Genomic DNA, 26,283 nt, shown 5'->3' with positions numbered 1-26,283 from the left:
CATATTTGCAGCAATTTAGTTGTTCATTGATTGCTTTTCATACATGCCTTGACAAGAGGATGGGGGAGACTCAAGCTGAGCCAGTGACCGTGGGATCATGTGGATCTGCACTTAAGCCAGCAACCTCAGAATTTTGAACCTGGGTCCTCAGCATCCCAGGTCAGCGCTCTATCCACTGCACCACCACTGGTCAGGCTGTTTAATATGTTATTCTTATCTCACCTCCCACAGATTTATTTTCTTAGTTGTCTGTCTTTGGCTTATATTACTATTTAATTTTTAAAAACCTGTTCATGTACCCTAAACATACATCAGAAAAAATACTGGACAGTGTATTGAGGGGAAGCACCTGGCTTGAGAATTGGATTGGTGTGTGTGTTTTACATAATTGGAGAGTATACACACACTTATACTCTACACAGCACATGTGCTTCTTTGCATAATCTTGAGGTAATTAATCCTATTGTCTATGTAGCTGTCTCTCAGCTCTGCAGTTAGAATAGAAAATTTTAAGATCTGGGACAGTTTTTGTGTATTTTTACTAAGTGCTACAAATACCTAGAATAGTTTGGTACATGCTGTGGAAACTCAATAAATAAATGCTGAATAATGGTAGATTTCTACTTCTAGCCAAATTCCATTGTGCAGAAATACTTGGAGACAGAAGATAAGAAATCACTGGACTAAAGTGTATTTTCTGAATTTTGAGGTTGAAGCTTTTCAGAAACTGCAGAGGAGCTTTAATGACCTATTCTTGATTGCTAAAAAGGAAAAACCTTGCCTCTCGTTTTGTTATGATTTCACCGGTGACACCTCAGTAATTGAGAGTTAATTTAAATAAAATGATTGTTCTTCCTTATGCTTGTTTTTCAAGGTTCCACTGTATCTAAGGCGTTTGGTGCCTCAAAGACATTTGGAAAAGCTGGAGGTGCCAGCCTAGTGAATAGTTCGGGGGCTTCCCAGGCCAAGGTGGTACCCATTGCCAGCCTCACCCCTTACCAGTCCAAGTGAGTCACTCCCTTGAGCAAGTTCAGGTTGTACCGACAAAATAGTGTCAGAGGTTACTGTGAGCTCTTGTCCTATTTATATGTGATCTGTTACCACATATAAAATGGGGTTCTTTTTTGTGGTTTTTTTCCCTGAGGGGCAAAAATGTACAAATTGTGACAACTTTTTAACTTCTCAGATAAGAATGGTCAAAACAAAGGAGCAGTCTGCCCTAGCCTAGTAAGCTTCATTCGTTTTCAAATTTAAAGTATTTCCTGCTTAAAGATCAGTTGATATTCTTATGAGTAAAACTAAATATTTGTTCTAATTTAGAAGGCATTTATCTTTTCATCCTATAAATAGGTAACTTTTAGTCTAAAAAATGTTACTCTGATGTAGTTGGTTCAAAGAATCCGTACTGTTTGTATTAAACACATTAATATAGCCTGAAGAGATATTTCTTTTATATGACTTTTTTCCATTAGAAATTAATTTTAGCAGTTACATTCTTTGCAATACAAGGAAGGTGTGTTCCCTTGGGAAATTATAAGTGAAGTAACTAATATACCCAACACCTACATTCAGGAGGGACGCCAGGACTGGACGTCGGGTCCTGTGCCCCCTTTTTTAGTGGCTTCTGGGTTCATATTGCTTCCTTGTGTTGTGCTTTAGTGGCTTACCAACACTGTGTTCCATGTGTTCCATAACCTTGTATTGGTTCATTGCGTGTTAGAAATGAGACAGAAGTTTGATACCAGTTGTATCAGTTCCCATAATGAACATAGTGGCAAAATATAATTGCTGGTATTACTGCATTTTTTAGCATCAAACCTTTCATTAAGGGGATATTGTTGCCTTGGTGATGCTTTTTTGGAGAAGAGAGAGAGTTTATAAATTTACTTATTTGACAGGAGAATGAGTTAGTGTTAAATCAACCTGTATGTTTTACTGTTTGCTTATTCTATAAACTGTCAAACCTTTATGTCAGCTTTGGGTTTAATTAGGTGGATTAAAGTACAGCATACATTGAAAAATAGAGTCTGCAAAAGCTAAGAAATGCTATAGGAAGATGTGAGGGAGCCCTTCAGATCTTTCCCAAGGAAGACTGCATATTAACATAACCTGTCTGCTTTTAGGTGGACCATATGTGCTCGTGTTACCAATAAGAGTCAGATCCGCACCTGGAGCAATTCCCGAGGGGAGGGGAAGCTTTTCTCTATAGAGCTAGTGGATGAAAGTGTGAGTATTGGGCAAGTGGGGCAATAGGAGTAGTTGACCCTGAGAAACAGAGGCTCATCTCTGTACAGGTCTGGGGGTGGGGGTCGGGACAATAGTGGGCCAAAAAGAACCATATTTGTTATTGTTGTTTTTCCTCTTTCATAGTCTTTTGAGGCTATCTGGGACAGAGGGTTCAAGGTCAAAAATAATATCCTTGACCTTAAACGACATTATTTGTAGCAGAGGAAACTCATTTTCTGAATATATAAGTAGCCTCATGGACAGGAGAACCCAGAGGTACTGTCTGACTTGCAGGCAGGCTTAGTGAAGCTGTAGGAGGTGATGTGAGCTTGGGAGCAAAGTGGAGCTTTGGGCTGCAGCGGAAGGCACTCCGCAGCCTTGATGAGTGCATGGTTTTGTGGGAGATGGATTCTGACTGCGCAGACGCTACATGCTTTACTTAAACAAAATCATGGTGAGGAGACAAAAAACCCAAGTTGTGGAATTACCACAGCCTTGTTAGCTGTTTCTCTTCTGTCCATTAGTTTTGTTTTTAATCACAAATACTGTATGTACTTCAAGCATTCTTTTGTTTGTTTGTTTACTTGTTTGTTTTTAAGTGAAAGGAGGGGAGATAGAGAGATAAACTCTTGCATGCACCCCCCACCAGGAACTACCTTGCCTGCCTATCTGGGGCCTTGCTCGCAACTGAGCTATTTTTAGTGCCTTAGGCAGAGGCCATCCTCAGCACTCAGGGCCGATGTGCTCAAACCAATCAATCTGAACCACTCGAGCCTGGCCGTGGCTGTGGGAGGGGAAGAGAGCGAGGCGGGGAAAGAGGGAGAGAAGCAGACGGTCGCCTTTCCTGTGTGCCCTAACTGGGAATAGCGTCCAGGACCTCCATACACTGTGTCAACGCTTTACAGCTGAGCCAACCAGCCAGGGCCAAACATTCTTTTCAAACTCCTAAAGGCAGAAAAAAAATAGGTGGTTTGTTTTGGGGTTTTGTTTTTGTAAGATGGAATGACACCCCAAATGTACAGGGGTGGGCAAAAGTAGGTTCACAGTTGTTTATATGGAAAACAACACAATAATAATTAATTAATTAATAATAGTACAGAATAAACTCTAGCCTGAACAGTGGAGGTGCAAGGGATAGAGCAGTGGTAGTCAACCTGGTCCCTACCGCCCACTAGTGGGCATTCTAGCTTTCATGGTGGGCGGTAGCAGAGCTACCAAAGTATAAATAAAAAGATAGATTTAACTATAGTAAGTTGTTTTATAAAGATTTATTCTGCCAAACTTAGCGAAAATCCGACATAAAGTACTTGGTAAGTAATTATTATTATATACTGTAACTTGCTGTAACTCTGTTTTATAAATCTTACAAAGTAAAGTTACTTCCCTACTTTATAAATCACCATTACTGTGGAACCGGTGGGCAGTTAGAAAATTTTACTACTAACAAAGATACAAAATTGGGCGGTAGGTATAAAAAGGTTGACTACCCCTGGGATAGGGCATCAACCCAGGATGCTGAGGTCCCTGGTTTGAAACCCCAAGGTTGCCGGCTTGAGCACAAGCTCACTAGCTTGAACATGGGACCATCAGTATGATCCGATGGTTACTGACTTGAGACCAAAGGTCACTGGCTTGAGCAAGGGTTCGCAAGGGTTCACTGGCTTGGCTGGAGCCCTCCAGTTAAGGCACATATGAGAAGCAATCAATGAACAATTGAAGTGACACAACTACGAGTTGATGCTTCTCATCTTTCCTCCTTCCTGTCTCTCTGTCTGCCTCTCTCTCTCTCTCTCTCTTTAAAAAAAATAAACCCTCCATGTTTCATGTACTCAGAACTGTAAACCTACTTATCTATCTGTAGCATTTTGACTGATGAAAAATAAAAGAAAATCAAATCACAAGCCACTTGAAGACACGATTTGCTGTAACATTTTTGGCAATGACTCCCTGAGGATGAACTAATTCCTTCTCAGTGCAAATGCAAGGGAAGCTGGTGAATCATCGTGGTTCAGCTCACTTCCCCGTGGGCTGCTGTCGTGTCCCTCGGTGTTCAAAGTTGTTTCATTTTGGTGTCAGAATATTAAACTCACTGTTGGGTTTGTTGTATTTTTTTTTTTTTATGTTTCTAACTTGATGTTAATAAAGCATGATAACAGGGTCAGCTAACAAAACTTACATTGTTTCATGGGGTTAATACTTTGAATATGTGACTATAAAACTTGTTTCTTTGAAGATGTCATTTGACACTAAAGGGTCCTATTTTTCACTGGCAAAACTTGGTGAACACCACAATTCTAACCTCTCTCATACATCCACAGGGCGAAATCAGAGCTACTGCTTTCAATGAGCAAGTGGACAAGTTCTTTCCCCTCATTGACGTGAACAAGGTATGGTCGTGTTGAGTCTAAAACGGAAACAGTTGAGGATGAGGGGACTCTCGTCCACTGGAGAGCTGTGTGGTGAAAGGTTTTTATGTTCAATTTGGTGGACTGTTCCATGTTCCATGGCTTGACTCTTTTGCAGGTTTATTATTTCTCTAAAGGCATTCTGAAGATTGCTAACAAACAATTCACAGCTGTTAAAAATGACTATGAGATGACCTTCAATAATGAAACTTCTGTCATGCCCTGTGAAGATGGTCACAATTTACCTACAGTTCAGTTTGATTTCATCAGGATTGGTGACCTCGAGAGCAAACCTAAGGACTCACTTGTAGGTAAGTCTGTGTCTGAGAACAAAGAGGAATAATGAGCAATCTTGTTTGCAACACGGAGGAGAGGTGTAACATTTAAACTGCTTGCTGTTCAACCTTTGGCCACACTTTAATGGGAGCCATGACCATCTCTAGCTAAAACATTGTGCCTGTGTTTTAGACATAATTGGGGTCTGCAAGAGCTATGAAGATGCCACTAAAATCATAGTGAAGTCTAACAACAGAGAAGTTTCCAAGAGAAATATCTATTTGATGGACATGTCAGGGAAAGTGGTGTCTGCTACTCTATGGGGAGAAGATGTAAGTACTTGTACTGAGCAGTCAAAGCTTGTGCAGAAAGATAATTTGTCTTATAGACCATTCCTAATGAAGGATCGGGTAAGGAAAATTGAAAATCCTTCATTGATTTAATTCTGTGAGATTGGTTTGATTTACGTTTTACATAGTGAAATGCTATTTCTTCTACATTAGTTTTGATGTATCTCTGAGCAGATTCTTACATGTGAGGTTATCTTGTATAGAGTCCATGTCCCATTTATTGCAATCACTCTGCTATTGACTGTTTTCCTTGTTTTCTGTAAAAAAACGTTCTGTGTGTTCTTCCTGCCAGTGACACATATTTGTATTTGTCTGGGATTTTGTTGCGATGCAGGCTGATAAATTTGATGGTTCTAGACAACCCGTGATGGCTATCAAAGGAGCCAGAGTTTCGGATTTTGGTGGACGGAGCCTGTCTGTACTGTCTTCAAGCACAGTCATTGTGAATCCTGACATCTCAGAGGCCTATAAGCTTCGTGGATGGTAGGTGTTATAGGACTAAACAAGGGGGCTATTTGAGCCTGGGCTTTGAGGAGAGCTGGTTCTTTTGGTTTTTAGGATCAGTACGTGAGGTGTCTGCTGAGCAGAGGGCTTTATTACTGAATGGAGCGGTTCCTTTATTTCTTGGTGGCATTATGCTTTCTGAGAGGATGGCTTTAAAACTGACAAACCTGTAATCCCATGACAAACCTGGAGAGTTGGAGGAGGAGGCAATTAGAATGGAAGTGCTGCATGTTGACCTCAATCCTGCCAAAGTAGCATTGAGGCCAGGCTTTAGCAGCTGTGTGCTGAGGGCATCTCTTTTTCCCAGATTTAAAGCCGTGGGTTACCGAGGGGGAGGGGTGTTTTCTTGTTTTGTCCAGTCTTTGGTGCCGATCGCATCTTCTCATGTGTGTCACTGGACTCTGATAAAGTGCCGTGAGAACAGTGGGCTTTTGTTGGCATTTTATTGTTATTCCCAGAGCACTCAGGCGATGAGGGAGGCCTATTAAAATCTCGCTATATCTAGCTTTTCACAGTGTTAAAACCCTGCCTCAGAAGAGCACTTCAAACTGAAACATGGTATGCAAGAATTGATGTGGTCAGGCAGAACACTTCAGCTTGAGCTTAAATAATTTGTATAGCTGTAGTCACAGGGGAAGTATGTCGGTTTCCAGCTGTTTTAGAGACAAAAGGATTAGCTTACATTACATACACCCCACTTTTGTTTTTAGTCAAATACAGTAGCAGTCCTATTTGAATAGTTTCATGAAATATGTGCAGGAGCGTTCGTGTCACTCAAGCCAGCCTCATCTATGGACCACATGTGTCTGCATTTAACTATCATGGTAGCTGGCATTGTATTGTAAAATGGGGCCTCTGAGTAGTCTGACCAGAAATAACCACAATTTTGGGTTCCTGTTGCTTTATTTTCTTTTAGGCTCTGGCACTTGACCCCAGGTTAATTGCATTAAGGTCTTTATATTTTACTTGTCAGTACCCATCATCCTGGTCAACATAAAAAGACACAGCTGTCTCTAAAATAACATAACTGGGGCATTGATCAAAGAGGTTCAGTGCACACAAACCATGAGGCAAGCATTGGAAATGTTTAGATCTTGGTTATAACAATGTGGAATTTTTATTTGTAAGAAGGGCAGCCCCTCTCCTTGCTCTGTTGACTCCTGATGAGCTGTCTTTGGTGGCGAATATCTCCTTGGAGTTTTTGAAACCGTAAACTTGTGTAGCTAGTCATGGTGAAACAGATTTATGGACCTTGCTGTGCCTCTGTGATGGATTTAGCCGATTACCTGGCAGAGTGAGAAGGCAATAGTCTTGCAGCTTAGGGCAGCATCCATTCCATAAAGAGCCTGTTCTGTATGTGGTTAGCTTTTAGTTATCCTCCTTTTGGATGACATCGGTATGTTTTTAATGTCTGACTCACTCTTCCCTGCCACAGATATGTTTCTGAGTCACCTTCTTTCTAGTCCCCTTTCCTTCATATTGGCTGATGTGTGATCAAGAGGTATCATCATGTCCCTGCCTGGTTGGCTCAGTGGGAGTGTGTCGGCCCAGCGTGTAGATGTCCCAGGTTTGATTCCTAGTCAGGGCACACAGGAGAAACAACCATCTGTTTCTCTACCCATCACCCTCTCTCTCCTTTTCTCTCTCCCTCTCTCTCTCCCTCTCTCTCTCTCTCTCTTTCTCCCTCTCCCCCTTCTCCTCTCTCTAAAATCAATAAATAAAAATCTTTTAAAAATAATTTGATACAAAGTAATTTTAACTTTAATATTGGCATAAGTAAAAATCTCACTAAGAAGGTAAAGCTACAGGAAAACAGATAATACCTTCTAATAGCCTGGTCAGAAGGTTGCACAGAGGATAGAGCATCGGCCTGTAACGATGAGGACCCAGGTTTGAAACCCCAAGGTAGCCTGCTTGAGCACGGGCTCATCTGGCTTGAACATGGGCTCACCAGCTTGAGCACAAGGTTGCTGGCTTGAGTGTGGGATTATAGACATGACCCCATGGTAGCTGGTTTGAAGCCTGAGGTCACTGGCTTGAGCAAGGGGTCACTGGCTGTGTCCCCACCCCCCGTCAAGGTGCATATGAGAAAGCAATCAATGAACAAATAAGATGATGGAACTGAGTTCATGCTTCTTATCTCTCTCTCTTGCTGTGTGTCTGTCGCTTTTTCTCACTAAAAAGATTTCTTTTTTACTTTGGATTAAATCATCTTTTGGACTCCATATCAGACTTCAAAGCTCTTTTACCATGGGAACTTTTCTATACCTTTTAACAGTATGTTGACTGTCACTTTCTATACTGATAACATTTAAGTGATGATAAAAATGCAACTGCTGATGGAGAATGAGCATCAGTAGCCCAGAGAACTACACCAAAACACTTACATTACTGCTTTTTTGTTGCTGGCTTTCCAGGTGACTGGCTTTGAGCCTGCTGGCCTTTGTTGATATGCAAAGCTAATTAAAGAAAAGGTTCTGTGGTACTTTGGCACTGTCTTTCTTGACCACTGGGGGGCATCAAAGCAATTGAGATAAAAAGACCATTCCTTTCCTTCAGTAGGCAAAAGATACAATACAATGAGGAAGACACTACTTGCAGCAGCATGACTGTGAATGAAAGTTAGCTAGGGGTGGATAAACCTGTATTTGGTATAAAGAAATGAGTGGCATATTCAATATATCAAGTACCTGTCATTCTTTGTGTTTTTTTCCTCAGGTTTGACTCTGAAGGACAAGCCTTAGATGCTGTTTCCATCTCAGATCTAAAGAGTGGAGGACTAGCAGGAAGCAACACCAACTGGAAAACTCTGTATGAGGTCAAATCAGAGAATCTGGGCCAAGGTGACAAGGTATCCTGCATTCCTGACTTTGTTCACAAAAGCTCGTAAAGCGTGCAAAAGGATGTGTTTTTACATCTGATTTCTGGTGCCAGCTGTCAGACATGGATTCAAATCTATGGCTCTAACCTGGGGCCCTGCGCGCATGGCACGGTGGTTGGGTGTCACTGCCGGGGTGCAGCCGTCGTGCAGCCCAGCAGGAGCCTGTGTATCCCTCAGGGACGTGGAGGCAGAAGAATATTAAGAACTCTGACTTAGAGTTGTTTAATTCTTAGAGGGATCTTAAAGTGGTCATAGCCAAGCTATGTATTATAATATAAACTGCCTTCAGATCTTTTCTGTGAGTGCTCCTGCAGATTGAAATGCCCACATACCAAGAAGAGAGGGTTTGAGGTTATATATATAGCTCACGCAGAGTGTTTGTCAGGCCAGGTTCAGACATCAGGCAGCTCACCTGTGCCTGCGCTGGCGGCTGTGGAACGTTAACCCCTCCTGCGCTGAGAGTTGCCAGCATCTCTGACAAGAATTGGCTCTGGCGTTTAACTTTAGTTGCAGCTTCCCTCTCAGTGTTGGTATAGAATGACCCCCCTCACGTCTTGATCTAAACCTGTATTTTGTCCACAGTTAAATATTTAAATTATTTATTTCTCTTTTATGCTTCTCCAAAACAGCAGTTTCTGATTTATTATTTTCATATTATACAAATGGTTTTCACTTTCTGTCTCATTTTGCTGTGTCCCCTTATTCGTCATTGTCACCAGTTGCAACTCACCATGTTGTTATGCAGTACCTGGAGAGCTAAGCATTGGACAGGTCTGTCTGTCCTGACAGGAACAGCTGCTCTTTGGGTTCTCCTGTCACCCAGTTTCTCTCTAAGATCTAAGGGTAGACAGTCTGTAAGAAGAAATCAGGCCTAGAGAGTCCCTATTTGTACCTGAACTTTCAAGTCGTGCTTTGAGTCTGGGCCTTACCTGGAAATACAGAAAAACTCTAAGCATTCTCTAGGAGACTTGCTGTTGAGCTCTCTAGATGGAGGACTCATCCGAGCTCTTTAAACATCCACATGATTGTTTTGCCTCTTTGGGTCTGATACATTGGAAAGCCCAGAAGTTGCTGACCTGGATCTGAATTCAGAGTATACTCAGAGGGTATACTCACCCCAAAAGGGGATCCATCCCATATCTTTTTAATGAGAATTAAAAAGAAAACAGAGCGCGACAACGTAAAGCCCTAGCACATGACTTTGTCCTTGCTGTATTTACCTATCAGTGATTTCTCCACTTTGTTTTTTTTTTTTTTTTTTTTTTTTTGCATTTTTCTGAAGCTGGAAATGGGGAGAGACAGTCAGACAGACTCCCGCATGCGCCCGACCGGGATCCACCCGGCACGCCCACCAGGGGCAACACTCTGCCCACCAGGGGGCAATGCTCTGCCACGAGCAGAGCCACTCTAGCGCCTGGGGCAGAGGCCAAGGAGCCATCCCCAGCGCCCGGGCCATCTTTGCTCCAATGGAGCCTTGGCTGCGGGAGGGGAAGAGAGAGACAGAGAGGAAGGAGAGAGGGGGTGGAGAAGCAAATGGGCGCTTCTCCTATGTGTCCTGGCCGGGAATCGAACCCGGGTCCCCTGCACGCCAGGCCGACGCTCTACCGCTGAGCCAACCGGCCAGGGCCGATTTCTCCACTTTGAAAGCCCTTGTTCAGTTATTTTTGCACTCTCCTGAATTTGATGGCTTAGACCAGGGTTTGAGAAGCCAGCCCACAGGCCAAATCTAGCCTGCTGCCTGTTGTAATAATGTTTTGTTAGAACACAGTCACATGTTTTTATTTACATATTGTCTGTGAATGCTTTGCCCACAGCAGCAGAATTGAGCAACTCCAACAGGGACTATGACCAGGCTTGGAAAGTCTGAAATATTTACTGTTTGACTTTTTACAGAGAAAGTTTGCTGACCCCCAGCCTAGACAGTGATAAAGGTGCATCTAAGCCTTAGAAATTGTTTTTAATATAGGAGGATGGTTGAAATATAGGAGGATGGTTGAACATAGACGCACTAAATTTCACTGCATTATTCTGTATTCCTAGACCTCTTACCTTTGGAGGGTCAGAGAGACAGGAGGAACAAGTCCTTGTCACTTGAAGTCTTTATCTTTCACAGTTTTAATTTGTTTAATTTAGAATGAACTCTTTTATTGGTAAGGAATTATATGCTTTAGAACTTGGTTTATTGTCTTTTTTATGGGTTTTGTGGCTAGTACAAATGATTGCTAAAGCTGCAGAGTGATTCACTCCCTGTAAGCATGCTGTGATGGAATATGTGAACACTTACCTTGTACATAAGGGCATGCTTCGAGCTGCTGCTAAGTCCAGTCCTGAATGTCAGCCTGGTTGCTCAGTGTCTGGTGTCATTCTTCTCTCCTGAAGGCAGACTATTTTAGCTCCGTGGCCACAGTGGTGTACCTTCGCAAAGAGAACTCTATGTATCAGGCCTGCCCATCTCAGGACTGCAATAAGAAAGTGATTGATCAGCAGAATGGATTATACCGCTGTGAAAAGTGTGACCGTGAATTTCCCAATTTCAAGTACCGCATGATCCTGTCAGTAAGTAGAATGGGTAGATGCAAACCACTGTGGTGAGTCCCCACCGAGTGCCAGGCACCATGGTGATGGCAACAACAAGACTATTGTGGTAGGAAGCCTGCAGATGAGTAAGTGCTAAAGAGTATTATTATCCATAAATACAGAAAAGTAAGGGGCCTTTCGATTGGACAGCAGTCTGTCTGCTCCTACTAAAACATTTTTTTCATACCAGAATGTTGCATTTAACTACTCAGCTGGTTCAGTTATAGCATTGGTGGCAGTTGCCTGCCAACTGTTTTGAAGATAAATTAATTTGAAATGGCATTTCTGTAGAGCAATAATTATACTTACACGGTGATGCCTATATTTGGTCATTTTTCTTGTGAGTTATCTGTTCCTCTATCCTTAGCAGAGCTGACTTCAGAGGAAGGTGACTGCTGATGTGGGATGGTGGCTTTTTTGCATTGTAAGAATTGCTTCTTTAAAGGTTTTAAAAACCTTTAAAATGAAGGGTGTATTTATATGTCTGACACAGTAAACACCTGAAGAGAATTTCTTTTAAAGCAATAATTAGCCTGATCTGTGGTGATGCAGTGGACAAAGCATCAACCTGGGATGCTGAGGTCACCGGTTTGAAACCTTGGGCTTGCCCAGTCGAGGCACATGTGAGAAGCAACTACGAGTTGATGCTTCCTGCTTCTGCCCCTGCCTTTCTCTCTCTCTCTATATATATCCTCTCTCTAAAATCAATAAATAAGATCTTTAAAATAAAAAAGAAAGAAAAGAAATAGAGATGTTGCATCTCTATAAAGTTTTCTGTTACCTTGGTATTTATTTTGAAAACTTGGATACAACTTAAATGTCCTTAATATTCTACTGGTTCATTCCTTTTTATTGAATATCTGTTGAGTGGAATGCCATAAAGACATTAGAATTTGTTGTTTGATAGTTTCCACAGTTAAAATATTTGAAAACCAATGTTAATGAAGAGTACTAAATGATGTAAATAAATGTTCAGGCTTTACTAATTGAAAACAGCAAATTTTAAATGGTATGTTTTATATAATCTTTTCTTTTTTTTTTTTTTTTTTTTTTTTTCTTTCCATTTTCCTGAAGCTGGAAACAGGGAGAGACAGTCAGACAGACTCCCGCATGCGCCCTACCGGGATCCACCCGGCACGCCCACCAGGGGCCACGCTCTGCCCACCAGGGGGCGATGCTCTGCCCATCCTGGGCGTCGCCATATTGCGACTAGAGCCACTCTAGCGCCTGAGACAGAGGCCACAGAGCCATCCCCAGCGCCCGGGCCATCTTTGCTCCAATGGAGCCTTGGCTGCGGGAGGGGAAGAGAGAGACAGAGAGGAAAGCGCGGCGGAGGGGTGGAGAAGCAAATGGGCGCTTCTCCTGTGTGCCCTGGCCGGGAATCGAACCCGGGTCCTCCGCACGCTAGGCCGACGCTCTACCGCTGAGCCAACCAGCCAGGGCCAATATATAATCTTTAAATACACACACACACACACACACACACACACACACACAAAACCAACTACTAGGGGGACAAGTACCAGACTGTTGGTAATGGTTATTTCTGGTTGATTTTTTTTCTATATATTTTCTTGCATTTTTTATCTTTTTATCCTATAGTGAATATTCTTATAATAGGAAATTTAAAAAAAAAATCTTTTTAGATAAACAAGGCAGTCCACCTACCCTTTCTACATTCTAATTGCCCCTTAAAATGTTTTTATTTATTGACTGATTTTTGAGAAAGAGAGAAACATCGATTTGTTGTCCATTTATTTATTTAATGGTTGATTTTTGTATGCCCTGACAGGGGATCAGAACTAGCAGCCTTGGCATATTGGGGCAGCTCTTCAACCAACTGAGCAACCTGGCCAGGGCTACTTGCCCCTTAAAATGTTAATTTAGCAGTAAAGTTATATATTTAAGCTTCTTATTTTCTGTAAACCCGACACTTCATTGAACTAAAATGAAGAAAATTGTTTTAGGTAGTTTATTTCATCAGCCTTTCTATTGACCTTCTAAGTGGAATCTCCAACACACTGGTTTCCTATGACACTCACCATGTAATGTTCGCATCCCTTTGCCTCTAGGCAGGTAGAATGAGATGAACTGTAGGTGTGAGCCGCAGCGTGCGATATGCTCTTGTATTTCTATTTTAAATTCTCATTTCCTTATTTTTTATCATAACTTTGTATATTAACCCCATGTATATGCAAAGTGAATGTGTAAAATCATCAAAATGATACCTTTAAAAAAAACCCATCTGCCTGACCAGGCGGTGGCGCAGTAGATAGAGCGTCGGACTGGGATGCGGAAGACGCAGGTTCGAGACCCCGAGGTTGCCAGCTTGAGCGAGGGCTCATCTGGTTTGAGCAAAAAAAGCTCACCAACTTGGACCCAAGGTCGCTGGCTCGAGCAAAGGGTTACTCGGTCTGCTGAAGGCCCACGGTCAAGGCACATGAGAAAGTAATCAATGAACAACTAAGGTGTCGCAACGAAAAACTAATGATTGATGCTTCTCATCTCTCTCCGTTCCTGTCTGTCTATCCCTATCTATCCCTCTCTCTGACTCTCTCTCTGTCTCTGTAAAAAAATAAAAATTAAAAAAAAATTAAAAGGCTTTAAAAAAAACAAAAAAAAACACCTTTGCTTTTTTATTTGTCCTAAAATAATTTTCACTTTTAGCAACTGGATTCTTCGTGGTCCACTTTCTTCTTTGATTCTACATCGTGGTCCAACTGGAAACACTTGATTGTTCATTTCTGTTGTTAGGTAAATTTGGTGGCTGACCAGAGGCCCTTAGCTCAGATTTTTAAATTGTCTGGTATGGTGACCAGGCAGTGGCACAGTGGATAGAGCATCGGTCTGGGATGCTGAGGACCCAACTTCGAAACCCCAATGTTTCCAGCTTGAGTGCAGGGTCACCAGCTTGAGTGTAGGATCATAGGCGTGACTCCATGGTTGCTCGCTTGGGCCCAAGGTCACTGGTTTGAGCAAGGGGTCACTGGCTTGGCTGGAGCCTCCCCCTCCCCCCCATCAAGGCACATATGCGAAGCAATCAGTGAACAACTAAGGTGCCACAACGATGAGTTGATGTTTCTCATTTCTCTCACTTCCTGTCTGTCCCTATCTGTCTTTTTCTCTCTCTCTCTCTCTCTCTCTCTCACACACACACACACACACACACACACACATACACACACACACAGAATTGTCTGATATGTCAGCAACTGCCAGTGACTGAGAGCTATCCCATGGAGCTCCTGCTAGTGACTGAAGGGCATACAATTTAAAATGCAGTGCTCTGCCTTGGCTCATTGGAGCCTGTTTCAACCTTTAGTCCAGAGGGCATTGCAGCTGGAGGGGAGCTGAGTCCAGTGCGCCTGGATTCTGCATCTGAAGGAGAGTTTAGTTGCGCTTTATCTCCACTGAGATCTGAATTCACACATCCACAACATATTATATTTCTGCTGTGATCCAGACTTACATTTTAAGCTCTATTTCTGCGATACTTTTCATATTCTTTGGAAAGAATATAGTATATGTGGTGGTAATGGGTTTTTCCCTGGTGATTATTTTAATTAGTGGAAAAAAGTTAATCTCCCATCTCCTGAATGTGTTTCCTTTCATTATTTCTTTGCTGAAATAATACAGAATTGTGTCTTTTAGGTAAATATTGCTGATTTTCAAGAGAACCAGTGGGTCACTTGTTTCCAGGAGTCTGCGGAGGCCATCCTCGGACAAAGCACCGCTTATATTGGGGAGTTAAAAGAGAAGGTCAGCCACATCTTTCATTATTACTGCAGCAGTTCTGCTCTGAGACGTGACTCTTTCATCTTTATTGGTTTGTTTATTTCGGGTGTTGTGATAGTTTCTCAGTCTGACTATTGTTTGAGGTGCTCATCTGGTTTTGTCTGGTGTTGTCCATCTTGGATGTGCTAACAACAAGGTAATGAAGTGATATAGACAGAAGTGCCTTAAAGCAGCACTATTTCTCCTGTGACTGTTAGCACACCAGAGTCGGTGTGCCTGTGATCACTTGAGATATGGAAGGGAATCTGCTGAAATAATCTGAAATACAAGTGTGCCCTTTCAATATAATAAACACCTTCCTGAAAAGTAGAGTCAAATGCTGGTTTAAAATTACTGATAAAGCAAGGCACCTTGGCTGGTTGGTTCAACAGTAGAGCATTGGCCAGCGTGTGGAAATCCTGGGTTCAATTCCTGGTCAGGGCACACAGGAGAAGTAACCATCTGCTTCTCTACCCCTCCCCATTCTCCTTCTCTCCTCTCTTTCTCTCCTTCTCTCCCTATTTCTCCTCCCTTCCCACAGCCATGGCTGGAGTGGTTCTAGCAAGTTGGTCCCAGGTGCTGCGGATGACACCATGGCCTTGCCTCAGGCACTTAGATAGCTCTGTTGTCGAGCAATTGAGCAGCAGCCCCAGATGGGCAGAGCATCGCCCAGTAGGGGGCATGCTGAGTGGATCCTGGTTGAGACACATGCAGGAGGGAGTCTGTCTGCCTGCCTTCTTGCCTCTTACTTAATAAAAAAATAAAATAAAAATTACTGGTAAGGTACTTGTTGTTTTAGGTCATCAGATGCAATTTTTATGAAGTAACTTCCATAAATAAGCTTTATTTTATATTTACAAATTTGAATGTTTATATTTTAAGTTTATTAATGCAGGGAGCAGATTACTAATCATACTAAATTTAGAGAAGATATTTGTTCCTAATGCATAAAGACCAATATAAATGTATTTTCTAGGCCACACAAATTGGCACCTGTTGATCCCCCTCCATTTTCTCCAGTTCAATTAAAATACTTGTTAAAAGCATAAGAAAGGGGGATTTGATCTTTGTTTTGGTGTGTTTTCTTACTTTTTTCTGTCTTTAGTTCTGTCCCTTTGCCTCTTTTTTAAATTTTGTCTGTGATATCCTGAAATTAATCCCAACAAGTCCTTTCTAGAAATAACTGGAATTGACTTTATAAAGTATGATGGTATCTTTTATCTGTTTTTGCCTGGTCCTCTATTTTCATATCAGACTTTAAGGCTCAAGGCAGCTTTTTAGGATTTTTTATGAGCTTACTACATTTGACTTTTTACTGCTGGTGAATTGAGGACACAGGAGCCAGGATATTCTTGTAGCGTGTGCTCCATGCTGTCCCTAATCTCGGAAGAAGAATGGCAGCTGGTACAGTTTTCTGAAGGTTTCACACATTATTTTATTTACATATCTGAAAGCCCAGAGGAGTAGTTTTGTGTGTGTGAAGTAACCTTTACACAAAAGAGTTTTATGTAACAAAGCTATTTTTATGTTCTGTGTGGCTTGCAAAGATAACACTTAGCTGATATGAACTATTAATTTTATATAAAGTTATTTTAAATTTATCTTATGCATACTTATATAAAAGGCTTTCTCTAATCCTACTATTAAATGGACTATTTTTTAACAAGAAACTTAATCACATAGTGTTTGAGGGGCCAGAGAAAGAGGGCAAGGACTGTGTGTTTGAGCCATCCCTTACCTTGCCCACTTCACCTGTCTCCACCTGTCTGCACCTGTCTCCACCTGTCTGCACCTGTCTCCATCTGTCTGCACCTGTCTTCACCTGCTCATCAGATCAGAAGTTGTAAATACAGAGGCTGAAACAGTGGATATGACAGCTTGAGCCTCTTTCTGAATGTTTTTTTTTCCTCCATAATTCTTTATTTATAAGGAAGATGCTGGGCCTCAGATCTACTCCATCACAAACTTTTAAAGTTTAGGAATGTGTTTTCTAGAAGTGTTCAATTTTTTTATTGTGGTAAAAATATGCAAAACATAAGATGTATCATTCTAACTATTTTACGATGTAAATTGTACAGCGTACTGAGTACCTTCACATTTTGTGCAGCCATCACCACCATCCATCTCCAGAACGTTTTCAGCTCCCCAAACTGAACCTCTGTCTCCATTAAACATTACCTGCCCTTTGCAACCCCTTCTTCCCCTCACCCCGTCAGCACCATTCTCTTTCTCTAGATCAGTGGTCCTCAACCTTTTTTGGGCTACGGACCAGTTTAATGTCAGAAAATATTTTCACAGACCAGCCTTTAGGGTGGGACGGATAAATGCACAAAATAAAATTATGCGACCGGTGTAAAAACTATGGTATTTTTAAATATAATTGTCGAACTTACGAGACAAGCGTCAAGAGTGAGTCTTGCCTGACCTGTGGTGGCGCAGTGGATAAAGCGCTGACCTGGAAATGCTGAGGTTGCCGGTTCGAAACCCTGGGCTTGCCTGGTCAAGGCACATATGGGAGTTGATGCTTCCAGCTCCTCCCTCTGTCTCCTCTCTAAAAATGAATAAATAAAATAAAGAAAAAAAAAGAGTGAGTCTTAGACGGATGTAACAGAGGGAATCTGGTCATTTTTTAAAAATAAAACATCGTTCAGACTTAAATATAAATAAAACGGAAATAATGTAAGTTATTTACTCTTTCTCTGCGGACCGGTACCAAATGGCCCACAGACGGTACTGGTCCGTGGCCCGGGAGTTGGGGACCACTGCTCTACATAGAGTATTTTAATTTTTAATAAATTCTACTTAAAATTGTTTTATGTAATGAAATGTCACCTATAGATAGATTAGTCATTCCTGGGTAATTTTAAACCGCTGGGTTTCAGACATTTCTCAAAGTCTTTTTAAAAGTCTAATAGGCCTGACCAGGCGGTGGCACAGTGGATAGAGCGTCCGACTGGGATGCCGAGGACCCAGGTTTTAGACCCCGAGGTCACCAGCTTGAGCACGGGCTCATCTGGTTTGAGCAAAAGCTCACCAGCTTGAACCCAAGGTCGCTGGCTCGAGCAAGGGGTTACTCGGTCTGCTGAAGGCCTGTGGTCAAGGCACATATGAGAAAGCAATCAATGAACAACTAAGGTGTTGCAGTGCGCAACGAAAAACTAATTGATGCTTCTCATCTCTCCATTCCTGTCTGTCTGTCCCTGTCTATCCCTCTCTCTGACTCTGCAAAAAAAAAAAAAAAAAAAGTCTAATAGATATTTTCAAATGGTTCAGTGGTGTTTAAGCCTAAAGTTTTCTATTTATTTTTGCAGAATGAGCAGGCATTTGAGGAAATTTTCCAGAATGCCAACTTTCGATCTTTTGTATTCAGGATCAGGGTCAAACTGGAGACCTACAATGTAAGTAAGGCCGCCGGCTGCAGAGGGTTTGCAGTGGGGAGCTGCAGGTGCCACCTCCCCCAGTGTTAAGGTATTAGCTGCCAGTTAATTGCTTACTGTGTACCAGACCCAGTGCTGAGCACCCTGCGCGTATTACTCATTGAATCTCACACTGAGGGACCATTATTATCCTCGTTTCTGGAAGAGGGAATGGACTTAGGGCTTGAGTGTCTTTTTCATTGTCGGGCATCTAGGGGACAAAATGCTCTATGGCCTTTTCAGTTCAAACCTGGGGTTTTTGTTTGTGTACTGACAAAGAATGGACCCACATCTTCCACAGTGTTTGGGTTCTAAAGCCAGTATATGAAACAGAGAACACATGTAGTTAAAATTACCTTGAAAATTCCTTAAATTGCCCACGACATCCTGTAGTTGTACAGTCATAATAAAACAGCATTAGCCTGACCAGGTGGTGGCTCAGTGGATAGAATGTGGGACTGGGATGCGGAGGACCCAGGTTCGAGACCCCGAGGTCGCCAGCTTGAGCACGGGCTCATCTGGTTTGAGCAAAGCTCACCAGCTTGAACCCAAGGTCGCTGGCTTGAGCAAGGGGTCACTCGGTCTGCTGAAGGCCCACGGTCAAGGCACATATGAGAAAGCAGTCAATGAACAACTAAGGTGTCGCAACGAAAAACTAATGATTGATGCTTCTCATCTCTCTCCGTTCCTGTCTGTCTGTCCCTGTCTATCCCTCTCTCTGACTCTCTCTCTGTCTCCTAAATAAATAAATAAAACAGCATTTATTGGGTACTTACTCTGCCAGGTGCTGTTCTGCACCCTTGACTCCTTATCATCTCACTAGACCCCGACAGTGTCCCTCTATTGTTATCTCCATTTTATCAATGAAAAATGTCACATACAGACAATAGGTAACTTGTGTAAAGCTAAGATTCCAACCCAGGTAGTCCAAGTTTAGAGCTTTGCTCTTAACCATGTTTCAAAATATGACTGTGCTAAGTAATCACTGAGTACGTGGGAGCGTAGGAGCCTGAAGTAGACTCTGCCACCTTGCTGGGCATCACCCCACCTGCCGCTACAGGCACTGTTCAATCCCGCTGAACAAGTGAGGAGGGAGAATTGTGAGAACAGCTCTCTCTGTTTCAGAGTTAACTTCGTTCTGTTTTATTATTAGACCTTTATCTTCCTAGCTGCTGATAGATGTGTTTGTTTTTGTAAGTATTAAATGAGATAGGGAGTCAGATGTCTGTGATACAATGGCTGAGTGAGGTGGGGTCCAGGAGGGATTTAAAGGATCATTCAGTCCCTTCACCGTGTGGACGGGGAAGGTGGCGTGCAGAGAGGTTGCCTCTCGCAGAGCCGTGATGGGGCCAAACCGGGTCTTCCTCTGCTGCGGGCACTTGTCTCTTTACACCACACTCAGCTCTCAGAACTGGCCACGTGGCTTGGGGCCCGTCACTTGTCTTCTCCGGGTTCTTACTTCTCCCTCTGAAAAGAGAATAAATGAAACTTGACAAGCCCTCAGAGTTCCATCCCATTTGGATTCCAGGTCTCTGAGTGTTTGGGAGCATGAGGAAAGGTTGGAAAGGGCCCATGTTCAAGGGAGGCTTCTGTCCGCTCTCCCAGCCTTGGCTCTCCCGGTAACTTTCTCTTCGTTGGAGTGACTGAGCTCTGAACCCCGCATGTGTTTTCTCCTACTGGCGTCACTGATACCGTTGAAGCAAAGGGGTTTATCACCACTGCTCCGTGCTACGGGCTTTCCTTTGTTCACAAACTGCTTTTCTCTTCTCAAAGGATGAGTCTCGAATCAAGGCCACTGTGGTGGACGTGAAGCCCGTGGACTACAGAGAATATAGCAGAAGGCTGATCATGAACATCAGGAGAAACGCAGCAATGTGAGAAGAGCAGTGCTGATTGGGCAGAAGTTTGAAAATAAAGAGCTGAAATGAAATTGATTTCTTCTCACCCCCTGTAGGACAATTTTACATTAGATACACAGTGCCTAGAGCCTCTTTATGGTGGACTACGCAATTTTCTCTCTTATGTGCATCTAGAAACCCATTGTTAGGCGAAGGAAAATGCACTCGGATGGCTGTGGTGTAACCGTCAGACCTCAGGGGTCTGCTGCTGGATAGTGCAGCACCAGTCACTCCTTCTGCGTTCAGGCTTTTGTCAGTTTCATTAAGATTTCATTCTCTTCAAGCAGGAATTATGTCACAGGTAATTGACCCTAAATCTGCAGACAGTGAAATTTTATAACTAGAGTTCCTGCTTTTCCAGTGGTGACACCTTCACAACTTGGGCTCCTTCTCAGGAGGGAGAGCTGAGAAGTGGTGGTGGTGGAACCGGGTATTTTAGGAAGCATGTCTTCCCAGAATTCAAAGGCTCTTTCTTTCTAGAGGTGCCACATAGTTGCTAATGCTCGGAATGGCAATGGGGTAGAATTATTAATCAAAGACCTATCGTTTGAAGAATATCCTTCCTTCAGGGTTTAATAGACCAAGTCAGATGGGTATGATATTAATCAAAATTGTCTCTTCTGAGGAAGGCTGATAAGCATTGACTTGCTGTCCCCTAGGGACATCCAGGCAACTAGAGAGCGTTGCTTTAGTTTTCTCTTCAATTAATGTTGCATTTTGGTTGGTGAATACACACATTTTTCTACCTGTACATATTTCTTGCATTTGTGTTTCATTTTTGATTAAAACTGTTAAATAGGAGAGATTTTGAAGGGAGAAGCCCTTTGTTTCAATAAACAGTATATTCTTTGCTTGTGAATCCTACTTTCTTTCAATGCAGAGCATTCTCGTAACTGGAAAGCAATTAATTAGCCTTCATAATAAATGTTCACTTGGGGGAGATGTTAACTCATTACAAACTTGAAGATTAGTCCAAGGCATGGAGATCATTCTTCCTAATGTTTGCTCCCTGAAATGCATCTTCGAAAAAATGAAAACACTGGAAACAAAAAACCATTGTGCCTATGAATGCTGATGATCTGGCACTTTGGGATTTTATTGATGTTTACACAGCAGTCTAACACCAACCAGGCTTTGAAATGTGTACAGACAGTGAGCTGGTAAGAAAACAGTAATTATGCTACTGGGCTTTTCAGTCAGTGAGAGCATGCTTGCTCTGTGTGTTCCTAATCATATCAATTATCTATCCGGTGGCTGCGCCCCTCCGCTTGGCATTGGCTGCACATCCCTGTCTGAGTACCCAGGCAGCCTTGCAGTCGGCCTGAAGCAGTGGGACCTGGTTTCCGATTTGTGCAGGTGCAGCATGCGGAGACCCTTTGTGGAGCTGTGGAGGGATGCTATCCTGCCTCTCATCCTTAGCTGTCCTCTTTTGGAAGGAAACGGCAGCTCTAGGCAGGTGGGCTCCCGCTGCTCAGAACAGTCATAGAGGGCCTTTTTCTCAGGCCTGCTAAATTGTTTAGACACATTCTAACCTTAGAAGATGGTCACTGGGCTGTGCTTGATTCTCTGGCTGAGGCCTCAATAATTCTCGCACAAGTTCTTTTCTCTCTAACCTTGCTTATAAAGCACGGGCTAGAAAATTAAGTCTTCAGCCCCCTTCTGGACTGACCAAGTGTGGGTCGGGAGTGGTAACCCAGCATTCAGTCCAGTTTCCAGTATTTATACCTGCCACTCCCTGCAGTCCCTCTCCCCCACCCGCCCTTCTACTGGCAGTGTTACTGGGATGCCTCTCGAGAGTGTCAGTCACCGCGTGTTCTCAGTGACCATGCGATGAAACCAGTGTATCTGTATACATGAATGTGATTAGAAATCCATTGGGTTGTTCAGGGGAAGGGCGGCTCCCTCTAGGGAGGGTGTTCAGCAGATTTTCCTACTAAAAATCGGATCACAGTAGAGGAGCATCAGAAATTGGCTCCACTGTTAGTCTTTTAAGAGGTCTAGGTCCCCGAGGATTGCCTAAATAGATTCTGGCCCACAGTTCTTAGAATTCTCTCCAATAGAGTTTACTCAAAAGGCTGTTCATGTTGTTCTATTTCTCATCTTTCGCTTAGAAATCAATGTTTATTTTGCGTACACCATGACATCAGTGTTAAGCAATTAGGGAAAAATCTAATCATTTCGCTTTTATTTTAAATGGTTCTTGGATTCCCTCCAGTCTCATTGTGAAAGAGGCAAAGAAAAAGAAGGGGGGTAATAATCTGATTTCTGTCCATATTTTTAGTGTTTTATGCTTTCCATTAAAGCCTTGCTAATCTCTAGTGTACTGTTCTGACTTTTTTGAACTTCAGGGTCAAAAATTTCCCCCTCCCCTACCTTCTTTTTCTTCCCTGAGTGGCCTGTCTTCGAAAAGGATAAATAATATTGATCGTGGTATTTAATACACTAACAAAACCCATGGTTATTGACTATATAATTAATATACTGTCTAAAAGTGAAGTTTGGCAGCCCAGTATAGAAAGGTTTATATTGACTTGTGTTTCTTTGGCGATGCGCCTTCCAAGGTCTTATTTATAGAAAATGAAACAGGTAGTCCAGTCTCCTTTTCACTTGTTAGAAGGCCACTACTCCTCTAGTAAATTGATTGTTTTCTTTTTTTTTTTCTTTTTTTTTTCTTTTTTCTGAAGCTGGAAACAGGGAGAGACAGTCAGACTCCCGCATGCGCCCGACCGGGATCCACCCGGCACGCCCACCATGGGGCGACGCTCTGCCCACCAGGGGGCGATGCTCTGCCCATCCTGAGCGTCGCCATGTTGAGACCAGAGCCACTCTAGCGCCTGAGGCAGAAGCCACAGAGCCATCCCCAGCGCCCGGGCCATCTTTGCTCCAATGGAGCCTTGGCTGCGGGAGGGGAAGAGAGAGACAGAGTGGAAAGCGCAGCGGAGGGGTGGAGAAGCAAATGGGCACTTCTCCTATGTGCCCTGGCCGGGAATGATTGTTTTCTTATCTCAAAAAGAGGATCTCTTCCCCTCCCGCCACCTTTTTATGTGGTTGGTTAGCTCTTAGATTTACAATCCACTCTGTTGGTAGAGTTCTGACTTTTATAAACACTTTTACTGAGTGAGTATATTTTATTATTAAGCTGATGTTAAGTATTGTTATTAATGTATATTAAAAAAGAAAAGGAATAGCCTGACCAGGTGGTGGCGCAGTGGATAGAGCATTGGACTGGATGCGGAGGACCCAGGTTCGAGACCCCGAGGTCACCAGCTTGAGCGTGGGCTCATCTGGTTTGAGCAAAGCTCACCAGCTTGGACCCAAGGTTGCTGACTTGGGCAAGGGGTTACTCAGTCTGCTGAAGGCCCACGGTCAAGGCACATAGGAGAAAGCAATCAGTGAACAACTAAGGTGTCACAACAAAAAACTGATGATTGATGCTTCTCATCTTTCTTTGTTCCTGTCTGTCTGTCCCCATCTGTCCCTCTCTCTGACTCTCTCTCTGTCTCTGTAAAAAAAAAAAAAAGAAAGAAAGAAAGAAAAGGAATAGCCTCACCAGGCTGTGGCACAGTGAATAGAGCGTCAGACTGAGATGCGGAGGACCCAGGTTTGAGACCCTGAGGTTGCCAGCTTGAGCGTGGGCTCATCTGGTTTGAGCAAAGCTCACCAGCTTGGACCCAAGGTCGCTGATTTGGGCAAGGGGTTACTCAGTCTGCTGAAGGCCCACGGTCAAGGCACATATGAGAAAGCAATCAGTGAACAACTAAGGTGTCGCAACAAAAAACTAATGATTGGTGCTTCTCATCTCTCTTCGTCTGTCTGTCTGTCCGTCCCTATCCCTCTCTCTGTCTCTGAAAAATAAAAAATAATAAAAAAAGAAATAATGATCCAAATTGTCTCTATTTCTTTTTCTTTTGTTTTAGAGTCAAGAAGAGTCAAAGAGAGGGAGAGATAGGGACAGACAGGAACAGAGAGAGATTAGAAGCATCAATCATCAGTTTTTCAGCAGACTGAGTAACCCCTTGCTCAAACCAGATGAGCCCATGCTCAAGCTGGCAACCTCGGGGTCTCAAACCTGGGTCTTCCACTCTATTCACTGCGCCACAGCTTGGTCAGGCTCATTATTTCTTATGCAAGTAATTTGTGTTCATTATAGAAAAATAACCTGGGCCCTGGTCAGTTGGCTCAGCAGTAGGGCATTGGCCCAGCATGTGGAAGTTCCAGGTTCGATTGCTGGTCAGGGCACACAGGAGAAGCAACCATCTGCTTCTCCACACACCCACCTTCCCCTCCCACTGCCCATGGCTTGAATGGTTCGAGCAAGTTGGTCCTGAGCACTGAGGATGGCTCCATGGCCTCACCTCAGGTGCTAAAATAGCTCTGTTGCCAACCAATAGAGCAACACCCCAGATGGACAGAGCATCGCCCCCTAGTGGGTTTGCTGGGTGGTTCCCAGATGGGGGGCATGTGGGAGTCTGCCTCTGCCTCCCCTTCTCTCAGTGAGTTAAAAAAACAAAAAACAAAAATAACCTGCAAAATAAGAAAAAAAATTACCCATAATCCAACTGGAGAGCAAGAATCACTTGTGTAGCTGACTACTTTTTTCTATGAATATATGCTTATAAGGATAGTTTTAATTGTTTTAAAAAAGGGATTGTATTATGCATACTTTTCTCCTAGCATGGACATTCTATTTCAATAGAAATAGACCTGTACAATTTTAATTGATATTTGCCTATATAGGTGTGTAAATTTATTGAGCTAATTCACTTTTTTAATTTTTTACAGAGACAGCGAGAGTCAGAGAGAGGGACAGACAGGGACAGACAGACAGGAACACAGAGAGATGAAAAGCATCAATCATCAGTTTTTTGTTGTGACACCTTAGTTGTTCATTGATTGCTTTCTCATATGTGCCTTGACCGTGGGCCTTCAGCAGACTGAGTAACCCCTTGCTTGAGCCAGTGACCTTGGATCCAAGCTGGTGAGCTTTTTGCTCAAACCAGATGAGCCCACGCTCAAGCTGGCAACCTTAGGGTCTCGAACCTGCGTCCTCCGCATCCAAGTTCGACACTCTATCCACTGTGCCACTGCCTGGTCAGGCCAATTCACTTTTGGTGGATGCTTATCCTTTCGAATCATTATCCTAAACTCAGCTTTTGACGGGCCTGAGCATTTATCCTCTGTGGAACTGTGAAAATGTATGCCTCCTTTTTTTGTTCTCTTAGGTTCTCCGATTGCTTTTCTTTTGCCTTAGTCTGGTGATAACTCCCATAACCCTGCATACTATCAAGGGCTGGCAGGTGATTTGAGCAGGCCCTAGAATCCTCTGGAGCAAGAGCAGACAGACGAATGTTGCGAGGTAGGGGGAAGAAACAGCTTCGGAACCACTGGTGATTCAGCCCACCTACCACACGATGGGCTTGCGCCCCTGAAGAGGCCCAAACCCTCTTGTTTTCTGCTCATGTGACAGACTGACCTCTTAAAAACACATTTGACTTGCATTATAAATCAACCTAATTCTTTCTCTAAATCTATTAGTTAACAATTATTAAATCTTTTAATTACATTTGTGATGGTGGTTTTGTTCAGTCGTTGAGAAAAGTATGTAGCACTTGCCTTCATTGACTGCCTATTCTGCCTTCTTTCGAGGTGATTTTAAATCAAGATACTTTGTCCCCAAGAACTGTGGTCTATTTGGAGCAAAGCTTGGAGCTAAGTAATAATATCACAAATCAAATTAAAATTCAATAAATGGGGAGATCACTGGAGATGAGAGTCATCAGGAGAGATTTCACAAAGAATTGGGTGTTTTGAGACGTAGAAATTATAGCCTTCATTTAGGTCAAGGGCTGTCTGATCTTTGTGGAAAAATGTGTGCAACACCCAATAATAGTCATTCTATATTTACCACTGACAGGGGAAGTTATATAGATACCAGGAATGTTAGTAGATGGCCCCAAAGGAAACTGGGTTCCATAT

At 42.9% G+C, this 26,283-nt stretch overlaps 1 protein-coding gene across 1 annotated transcript in view; it reads left to right on the top strand.

The window, feature by feature from the left end:
* The window catches only part of RPA1 (replication protein A1), a 72,179-nt gene extending 50,857 nt beyond the window's left edge, over positions 1-21,322 (top strand). The window contains exons 7-17 of the mRNA XM_066263059.1: positions 875-1,007; positions 2,124-2,226; positions 4,545-4,613; positions 4,750-4,942; positions 5,100-5,239; positions 5,592-5,740; positions 8,480-8,612; positions 11,022-11,198; positions 14,871-14,978; positions 18,305-18,391; positions 20,183-21,322. Coding sequence (XP_066119156.1) covers positions 875-1,007; positions 2,124-2,226; positions 4,545-4,613; positions 4,750-4,942; positions 5,100-5,239; positions 5,592-5,740; positions 8,480-8,612; positions 11,022-11,198; positions 14,871-14,978; positions 18,305-18,391; positions 20,183-20,287 — 1,397 coding nt within the window. The 3' untranslated portion in view covers positions 20,288-21,322. The remainder of the gene's footprint in view (positions 1-874; positions 1,008-2,123; positions 2,227-4,544; positions 4,614-4,749; positions 4,943-5,099; positions 5,240-5,591; positions 5,741-8,479; positions 8,613-11,021; positions 11,199-14,870; positions 14,979-18,304; positions 18,392-20,182) is intronic.
* The last annotated feature ends 4,961 nt before the right edge of the window (positions 21,323-26,283 follow it).

This window comes from Saccopteryx bilineata, chromosome 2 (genome assembly GCF_036850765.1).
Source record: "Saccopteryx bilineata isolate mSacBil1 chromosome 2, mSacBil1_pri_phased_curated, whole genome shotgun sequence".
NCBI classification, from domain to species: domain Eukaryota; kingdom Metazoa; phylum Chordata; class Mammalia; order Chiroptera; family Emballonuridae; genus Saccopteryx; species Saccopteryx bilineata.
This window is presented reverse-complemented; position numbering and strand designations above follow the sequence as displayed.